We start from the raw sequence: 10,624 nt of genomic DNA on the forward strand, positions 1-10,624 counted from the left end.
ATTATCATACACAATATTCCAAATATGTTACGCCATTAAAGCTTTATTCCATACCGCAGCGATTTCAAACCTAAACCCCCTTCAATTTTTGGAAGACATACATCCTTCCACGCTACCCTAGTCTTACCTCTCGAACCCTCTCCACCACCCCAGATAAAGCATTTAATCAATTTCTCAATATGCTTAGTGACTGAGATAGGCAGAATGAAAATTGAGCACCAATACACTTGAAGCGACAACAGAACCGAAACCGCAAGCTGAACTTTACCCACGTAATTAAGCCATTTATTTTTCCAGCATCAATCTTATCTTTAACTTTTTGAATTAACGGCTTACAGTCCTTCACCCAAAGCCTCGTAGATATAAGAGGCACCCCCAAATAACAAACCGGCAAAGTTCCCACATTAAACTCTAAAATGTTCTGAATCAACAATTTGTTATCTCGAGACACATTGCCAAAGAAGATACTACTCTTCGAATTATTGGGCCATAACCCTGAGCAACTTCCAAATTCATCTAACTTATCCTTTAGAATCTGAATTGAGTAAGGATCTGCAGCACTAAAAAGGAACAGATCATCTGCAAATGACAAATAAGAGATACCATGCCTAGCACATTTAGGATGAAAATTAAAAACCCTTTCCTCTTCTATTCTTCTTTTCATCAAAAGAGAGAACATCTACATGATTAAAGTAAACAAATAAGGGGAAAGCGGGTCTCCCTGTCTAATACATTTCTCACCATTAAAGAAATCATGAAGCTGGCCATTTAAAATGACAGAATAAGACGACGTGGATATGCATTCACGAGCCCACCCTATAAAGATATCCGAAAACCCAAATAATCTGAGAGCATCAATCACAAACTCCCAAGAAACGCTAGCATAAGCCTTCTTTATATCTACCTTAATCGCACATCGAGGAGCACCCACAGGTCTATGATAATTTTTTGAAAGTTCCTGGGTAAGCAAGATGTTGTCACTAATCCTCCGTCCAGGAATAAACGCGTTTTGAGAATCATCCACAAAATCACCTAAACATCCTCTCATTCGGTTTGCAATAATTTTAGATATACATTTTTACATAATATTACAATGCGAAATTGGCCTGAAACCACCCACCACCCTAGGATGATCTTCCTTAGGGATTAAAGCAATAAGGGTTGCATTAACCTCCTTCAACAATTTACCTGTACGGAAAAATTCCAAAATAACTACACATAAATCATTACCAATCACCGGCCAAGCTTTCTTGAAAAACAAAGCAGAATACCCATCTGGACCAGCAGCTTTGTCATCACCCATAGCGAAAATAACAACCCTAATCTCTTCATTAGTAACCTCTATAACCATCTCAGATGCTATTCCAGGCTCCAGCTTCTTCGCATAATTCTCCAACCCAAAATATTTCTCACAATGATCTTTTGAACCCAATAACTGTTTATAAAATTCAACAAAGTGATTATTCATCTCGACCCCTTGCAGACACTCACCCTCATCATTCTCAATCTCTATCACTGTTTTCTTAACCCTCCTAGCCTGCAAACTCTTATGAAAGAATTTTGAATTACAATCTCCCACCTTTAGCCAATGTACTTTGGCTCTCTGTTTGAGCAACCTTTCTTCCTCCAATTTACACTCTATATGCTCCCGAGAAATAATAGACTCTCTGGTTTTTAAACTATCATCAAAAGGGTTAAGATCCAGTTGATTTTGAACGTCAACCAACCTGACCATAAGCAAATCACCCTTAACAGATAAGTTTCCACTTTCCAAGACTCAGCTTTAAAAACTCTCTTAAGTCTATGAATCTTCTGAGTTATTTGAAACATTTTAACACCTCGAGCATACTTAGACCATTCTTGCTCCACCAAGCTCAAGAAATTGCTATGGTAAGCCAAAAAATTATTAAATTTGAAGGACCGCTTACCCTTTTGGCGAGCTTGGCTCAACTCTACAACAACAGGACTATGATCACTGACCCCCCTCGACAAGAAAGAAACTTGGCCCCTCCAAAATTCTGGAAAAAAATCCAGATTTGCAACGACTCTGTCAAGATTTTTAACTACCCCAACACCCTGAGGAGACCCTGCCCAAGTATAAGTAATTCCGGAAAAAGAAACATCCTGGACCCCGATAAAATTAATACAATCCTGAAACTCTTGAGTAGAAGGTGAATGACTCTCCGCACCTCCCAAACACTCAGAATCACTAAGCATAGCGTTGAAATCTCCCATCATAATCCATGAAGAATTCGAAGTAAGAAAGATGTACGAACAAATGGACTTCCACAAACTCCTCATGTCCACATATTTATTAGCCACATAAACTAGGGAACAACGGAAAGAAATTTTGCTATCCCGAAGAGTTACCACCCAATGAATGACTTGGTCAATAGTAAAAATTTCCATAACCTCAAACAAATCCGGATTCCAACCCAGAACAATCCTACACCCTCGAGAACAAAAATCAGCATTCAAAATTCAATCCCATCTCTGGAACAGGCTATTAAAAATGTTTTTAACTCTACCACGAGCAACATACGTTTCAATGAGACCACATAAGCCAATTTGGTTATCTAAAATTAAATTTTCCACTTCCTTACGTTTAAATGGCTGATTGAACCCTCTTACATTCCAAAATCCTAAATTATCCATATAATATAGATAACGAGATATTCCAAAAAGAACCTACTAATGATTAGGATCCTCCTCATCACCAGACCCCCAAACAAAAACATCCCCTTCATTTAACTGACACCCTATTCTATGCACCATAAAATCATCAGTGTCATCAGGCTCGGTTAAAATATCCTTCTCAGAATTAGAAACAACTTTCACTCTATGAATGTGATTTTGATAAGCCTCCGTTCCTCAATTCTTTGTTCCATACGAGCTATCTCTGCAGGTGGCAATTTACTACCACTCAAAATATGCTCCTTAACACTAGCATTCAGAATTTCCATAGCTGAACTCCCTCCACTATCATTTAGAGTATGCTCATGCTCGACCCTACCTCCCTTCTTCTGGTTATCTAAATCTGAGGTCCGTTGCTCCACTTCCCTCACCATCTTAGACCCCTCACCACTGTTTTTAACAATTTTCTGGACATCCCCATGTGAATTACTGCCCCGAGTTCTCTGATCACCCTTAGCTCTAACGCTCTCTAATTATTCATCCACCTCTCCCGATTCCAGGACCTCAAACATATTCTGCACCCCCACCTTCCCAAGGGTAACTTCATTATTTACTAAAGCTGGACTCGATTTCTGAATGTTAACACTGCTATCCTTCTCCTGCACATCCCTGATCACTACTCATTTTTTATAATTCTGATCTCCTCTACTATCATCACCATTTTCTCCTTACCACTACGTTGCACAAACTGAAACTCAGCCTCATTCCCTACCTTCTCTGATCCCTTCGCTACAACAAAACTCTTATTCTGCTGCTCATGGGCCTTGGTGACTGCAACCACCGGATAATTATGAACAATATATCCGAATTTAATTCACTGACTACACCACGAAGGCCTCCATGGATATTCCACTCACAAGCAAACGTCTACTGGTTTACTACCCAAATCACCAGGGATAATAACATACAATTTATCTGGTAAAGGCCTTTGGGAATCGACCTCAATCAACAACTTCGCAAATCTCGGCCTACCTGTAGCAATATTACATATTTGTTCCGTTAACGAGTCCGCCATAAGGATATTACCTACACCACTGCATATACGACTCAAACCCTCCCTATTCCAGTATTGCAGTGGTATGTTGTAGATTTTAACCCAAAGTGGAATGAGTTTATGCACGTTTTTCGACAAATTAATATGCGGATACCATCTCTGTAAAATCAGGGGCTTCCCTTCAACCATACAAACTCCTTCCTCCAATATAGCCAACAAATCCTGCTCATTCGAGAACTTAAAAAAGAAAAATACGTCATCATTAATAATAACATCGAGTAATCCTCTTCTGGACCATTTTCTTTTTGCATTATATTGCATGACATGGAAAGCTACACGCTTTTTTAAAAAATAACCTACCATACATTTCTCCCAGGCTTTCCTACCCTGAACATTAACTTGCAAAGGTGGTTTAATTACCACTCTCCCATCAACGAACTCAGGGACATGATATCAAAATTAATATGCTTGTCACCCTCTTTTTTCCTCAGAATATCAGATCAAAGCTTAACAGACCCTTCTGGCTTCTTTCCATTATCCTTAATGTCATTTGACTTCTCACCATTATCAGCCTCGAAATCCACTTTGACATCCCCATCCTGCACAAACCTGACTTCATTCAAACTTTGCTCTCCAGAATCCAAACCAGGTAACTTCTCTAAATTCTCAAATGTCACCACTAGATTATCATCAGCCTCTACACCTTTATTCAAATCACCTGTAGAAATATCCTTCAACACACCCAAAGACTCCTGATACCCTTCAAACATATTAACACGATCCCCTTCCCGTCGTCGTTTACACCCATTACCTTCACTAGTCATACCATTCTCCAACCCATCTCTAATTTCCTCCGGAACTCCGTCTTCCCCGGAAAAATCAGATTTCTCCACCAAGTTCTGGGCACACTTCGACCCATCCTCCACACCAGACCCAAACTTTTCCAATAAAACAACAACCACCTCTAAACTCTGATCAACCTCCAAATTCACATCCCCATCCAAACCAATGTATTTATCAACTAACATATCCTCATGTGTGAACATAACTTCATCCTCCGAAACAACCGACTGTCTTCCTCCCCGAACAAATAATGGATTCGCAATCCCAGCACTTTCACGAATACCATCCATCCGCTTATCATCCATACCTAAAAACCCAGGTGTCGATTTCTTCTTATGAGAGGAAGAAGAAACCATCGGCCTCAACCCATCCTTGGTCAATATATGAACATTCCTACCACTATAATTCAAATTTTTACTATCTAATCGATTGGGAGGTTGAGGGGGTGACATTGTTCATGCAAATTAACACTAAAATCAAAGAAAAAAGGTGCAAAATTATGGATTCTTAAGAAATCTCCAAAAAGGGAAAAGGGGGGCTAGAGAAAAAACTATGCATCGTGTCCCCCTGATATTTCTAGCCTTTCTTTCCAGTTTTTCCCCTTCGTTGAAAAGTCAACAGTGTTGGTGGCCCACTTGAATTCCTTGCATTAACCCGGACCCAAATATTCACCTTGTCATCAAGGTGAAACTCTGGAAATATACTTTGTATCTGTTGCAAATTTTCCTAGGTGGTCTCCCATTCTGGTAGCCCTGCCCACCTAATCAGCACTTTAGTTATGGTCTGATCGTTTCTAGCTTTACGAACTCCCTGTAATGCTTCAGGTTACGTCAAGAATCATGTCGGATGTTAGTTGTGGAGGAATGGAAACATAGACAGGTTGATGTCCGAAAGCTTTTTTAAGCTGCGAAACATGAATCACCGGATGGATTTGAGACGCCGGTGGGAGCTGTAATTGATATGCAACTTTACCAATTCGTTCCAGGATCGTGAAAGGTCCATAAAAGCATGCAGATAGTTTCTCACAACCATGTCGTGTCAATGATTTCTGGCGATAAGGTTGTAGCTTTAAATACACCTGTTCCCCAACCATAAATTCCATATCTCTTCTTCTTGCATCTGCATGTTTCTGCATACGCTGTTGTGCTTTGATTAAAGAAGCTTTGACCTCGTCCAGTATAGCACCACACTCTAGCAATTGTTCTTTCAGTGACGCCAGGGCAGTACTTCCCCTTTCAAAACGTATCAATGTGGGTGGATCTCTGCCATATACGACTTTAAAAGTGGTACAATTAATAGCCACCTGAAAAGACGTGTTATACTAAAATTCAAGCCAAGGAATCCACTTGGCCCAGGTGTTTGGATTACCATTAATAAAATACCGTAGAAACGCCTCCATTGTCTTGTTAAATACCTCTGTTTTTTCATCTGACTACAGATGGTATGCAGTGCTCCTGTGTAGTAAAGACCCATGTGACTTGAAAAGTTCTTTCCAAAATAAACTGAGAAAAATCATGTCTCTGTCAGACACAATTATTGCAGGAAAACCATGGTGCTTCACCACCTTTTTGATAAACACCCGGTCGACCAACTGGGCGGTGTAGGGATGTTTAAGGCCAATAAAATGACTGTACTTCGACAGACGGTCAACAACTACAAGTACAGTATCAATCCCCTGAGAACCAGGTAGACCCTCGATGTCCAAAGAAATATCCTCCCAAATTCAACTAGGAATAGGCAGCGGCTGCAACAACCCGCTGGACTTAATGAAGATGTTTTATTTTGTTGACACACATGGCAAGCTCGAACATAGTGTTGCACCTGCTTCCAAATACTCGGTCAAAACCACTCTTGAGCCAATCTTAAAATATGTTTTAAAATCTCCAGAATGACCCCTCATTGGTGTATTGTGATATTCATATAATAATTTGTCTACCAAATCAGATTTTGGGGGAATTACCAGTCTGCCTATATAACATAAATTTTCGTGATCAAGATGATACCCTTTTGGTGCCTCTCTTGTGCCTATTGCTGCCTTAATATGCTGAATGAATTGGTCCTGGATAATTTGTGGTAAAAATTGCCCCCACTACACTCCACTGGCAGTCACCATATTGGAAAGTTCAGCGGAGCTACTATAATCTCTTGATAAAGCATCAGCGATTCTGTTAATTTCCCCAGGCTTGTACTTAATCTCAAACTGAAACCCCATCAATTTTTGCACCCAACGCTGATAGTCCACCCCAATTTCACGTTGCTCAAACAAAAATCGTAAGCTTTGTTGATCAGTTCTGACAGTGAATTTTCTTCCAAGGATATAGTGTCTCCATTTCTGTACCGCGAACACTATCACCATTAACTCTTTCTCGTAAATTAATTTTAGGCGAGTGTGAGGTCCCAATAATTTGCTGTAATATGCAATAGGATGATTCTCCTGGAGTAAGACTACTCCAACCCCGAAACCCGAAGCATCTGTTTCGACAACAAACTCTTCTTCGAAATCTATAAGTGCTAGAATTGGGGCTTCCACCATGGCCTGCTAAAGTGTTTGAAAAACTACAATGACGTCCTCTGTCCACATATATTTATCTTTCTTTAATTGATCTGTAAGGGGACCTATTATTTTAGCGTACCCTTCAATATATTTCCGATAATAGTCTGTGAGGCCTAAGAAGCCGCGTAACTCCTTCACATTGCGAGGTATAGGCCACTCTGTCATTGATAAAATCTTGTCTCTGTCCACAGCTACCCTTTCCTGTGAAATTACATGGCCCAAATACGCCACTTGAGTCCTCCCAAAATCACACTTTTTGCGATTTACATTACAGTTTATTGTGTGCCAGCAGCTGCAATATCTTTGTTACATGATGTATATGATCCTCTTTGCTTTGACTATATATTAGAATATCGTCGAAAAATATCAAAATAAACATTCGGAGGTATGGGCGGAAAACCTCATTCGTAGGCCGTTTGTGAGACCAAAAGGGAGCACCAAGAACTCATAATGGCCTTCGTGTGTCCGGAATGCCATTTTTGGGATGTCCTCTTTTTTTCATTCTTACTTGATGATAACCGGATTTTAAATCGAGTTTAGTGAAAATATTGCACCCCGTAGCTCATCTAGCAGTTCATCGATGATAGGAATTGTGTATTTGTTGGGTATAGTCACTTTATTAAGCGCCCGATAGTCGACGCAGAAGCGCTAAGAGCCATCTCGTTTCTTTACCAATAGTACTGGGCTCAAAAAAGGACTTGTTGACAATTGAATTATCCCCGCCTTTAACATGTCTTTAATCGGTGCTTCTACCTCCCCTTTTTGAATCTGTAGGTACCGGTATGGCCGAATACTTACCGGGTTCGTACCTTCTTGTAGCACAATAGCGTGGTCAAGACTGTGTTTTGGTGGTAAACCCAGCGTAATATTGAACACATGTTTATATGTGCTTAACACCCCCTTAGGAAACCCGGAACACTGACCAGTTCTTCCCCAACCTGCTGATTTTCTGTTGGTGCTTCAAGGTAGTTAAACTCAACCAAATACCCACTTCCTTCCTTTCTCAGGTTGCATAACATTTCTTTTAAGGAAATACCACGCCGCCCTAATTACGCATCCCCCTGTAATGTCACTGTTTCTGCCCCTAACTGGAACTGCAATGTTTGAGTTTTCCTGTTGGTTGTCATAATCCCCAGTTTTTCCAACCATTGTATTCCAAGTATAACATCAGAATTTCCTAGTTCTAATGGTAAGAAATTCTCAACAATTACAGTTCCCTGCAATTCTAACACTACTGATTTGTAAACCCCGGTTCCTATAACTGAATCACCCGTACCAAGTGACACTCCAAACTCCTTAGATGGTAACATGGGAACACCTAACTTCTGTATTGCCTCTAGTGATATAAGGTTGTGCATTAAATATGGGTCTACCATGATTATCACTTCCTGGTCCCCAATACAACCTAACAGTTTCAATGTGTGTGGACTTGTTAAACCCATTACGGAATTTAGACAAATTTCCGGTTTTGGAGAATTTGGTATTACCTCTATAAGATCTTCCAAATACGCACTGTGTGGGATTAATTCTGGCTCTTCATCATCCCCTTCACACGTTAGTAATACACTTGACTCCTTTTTGCATTTGTGCCTGATTGACCACTTGTCGTCACATTGATAACACAAGTCTTTCTCCCTTTTGGTCTGTAGTTCAGCATCACTTAATCGACGCACTTCCCCTCCTAATTTTCCTATAGAGAACCCTTTATTTCCTCCTGCTGAATTTACCGTTGTACTGGAGTGTGAGTAAGCACTAGGGGACACTGACCCTGATGAATACAGTGACGAGCTCCCTCTATGAGAAAATGGTGTAGTTGAGGATTGAAAAGATCCCTTTCCAAAAGATACTTTCCCTGACCTCTGTTCATTCCTCTTATTTACTCTCACCCTCAGTTTATCTTCAACCATTAATGCCAATTCCATCGCGCTATCCAAATTTTTTGGCCCTAACAATCGTACTTCCACCTTAATCTCCTCCTTCAATCCATTCAGGAAATGCCTTTTCGCTACATCTTCAGGAACCCGGTCTAATGGAGCTAACAACTCAATGAATTTCGGACGATAATCCCCCACACTTCCTGTTTGCTTATGACCCAGTCACTGCTTATGAAGAGTCCCTATTGCAGTAGAGCAGAACTGTCGCCTAACCATCGTCTTCATCTTTTCCCAATTATGGATTGGTCGTCATCTGTTCTCTCACTAAAACTGAAGTAATGCCTCTCCCTCTAAAGACACTATAGCGGCTTCCAGTTTGTCCTCCTATGTTAATCTATAGAATTGGTGGTAACGTTCAGCCCGTAAAATTCAACCATCGGGATTGACTCCGTCGAATAGCGGCATATCTATTTTTTTAAACCTCCAACTGGTTCCCCCACTTGTTACTGGTTTCCAAATACTGATTCCACCATGAGGCCCACCACTGAATCCATACCCAGCATTACCACTTTCTCCAAACAGCCCTCTCTTACCAGAGTTACCCCCATCGCCTACTTTTGTTCCCCCTAATCGACTCACACCTGAATTTTCACTGGAATTTAGGAGTACCTGTAAATTTTCTGTTGTCCCTTTGCTTGTGTTCATCATATCCTTCAAAGCATGTCTTACTTCCGTCTGAAATTTGATTTGTTCGTCCTTCATCATCGATATCATTGATTCTTGTTCCCGAGACCTGTTGATTCTACCTTCCAATCGAAACGTTGTTTCCCCCAACTCTTGTTCCTATTTCTTCATTGTCTCCTCCAATCTGTTTACAACCTGATTCGATATCGACAACTCCATTGCTGTCACCGCACCTTTTATAGCTGTCGTCACTTTTTCGATGACTGTTGTTCGTATTATTCTTTGCAGATTCGAAAGTTGCTATTCTATTGTCTCTAATCGTTAATTTGTCGTTGGAGGTCTCATCTCGCAACTGCTCTGATATGACTTTGGTGTAAATTGACCTCAATAATATATATATGAATCAATTACCAAAAATACTTGATTGAATAACCTCCGGTCTCATGGCGTAAACACATAAATCACAATCTTAATTAAGGTTACAAGTGCCCAGTTCGAGGAGAGGCGACCTCCAAAGGTAAACAAAAAAAAACCTTACTACATTCATGCCCCTTTCTGCCCCTATTCTTTTCTTTTTTATATCCCTGATATTTCTAGCCTTTTTTTACAGTTTTGCCCGTTCGTTGAAAAGTCAACAATGTTGGTGGCTTGAAACCTTATATTGTCCCACATCGTTTGTGCGAGAATTGAATTATTAGTTTATAAGCACACAGATAACTCAATTAGTATGAGTCATTTTGGGATGTACCAAAAAATATTTGTGCGAGCCGGATATCGAGCGGACAATATCTTATTAATGGAGAGTTAAAGCATGCTTAGCAAGCTCAAGTTATTGGTCAAAATTCTTCTTTTTCTTGGAGACCTTCAAAAATTCTCTCTATTCTTTTTATTTTATTTTTTGGGTATAATATTTGTCCAGGTATATTAGATTGCGACATTTTTTAAGATGGAAAATAATCAGATTCCACGGACAGGAGATCC

General features: G+C 40.1%; 2 protein-coding genes across 2 annotated transcripts; both read right to left on the reverse strand.

The window, feature by feature from the left end:
- Positions 1-1,078: 1,078 nt before the first annotated feature.
- Positions 1,079-3,068, reverse strand: LOC141690410 (uncharacterized). The gene is made up of 4 exons (XM_074495216.1): positions 2,891-3,068; positions 2,543-2,642; positions 1,922-2,446; positions 1,079-1,727 (listed from the first exon to the last, which is right to left on the reverse strand). The coding sequence occupies exons 1-4, from the start codon at positions 3,066-3,068 to the stop codon at positions 1,079-1,081; spliced, it is 1,452 nt and encodes a 483-aa protein (XP_074351317.1).
- Positions 3,069-3,547: 479 nt separating this feature from the next.
- Positions 3,548-4,051, reverse strand: LOC141690415 (uncharacterized). The gene has a single exon (XM_074495221.1). The coding sequence runs from the start codon at positions 4,049-4,051 to the stop codon at positions 3,548-3,550; it is 504 nt and encodes a 167-aa protein (XP_074351322.1).
- Positions 4,052-10,624: the final 6,573 nt, after the last annotated feature.

Source organism: Apium graveolens, chromosome 2 (assembly GCF_009905375.1).
Source record: "Apium graveolens cultivar Ventura chromosome 2, ASM990537v1, whole genome shotgun sequence".
NCBI classification, from domain to species: Eukaryota; Viridiplantae; Streptophyta; class Magnoliopsida; order Apiales; family Apiaceae; genus Apium; species Apium graveolens.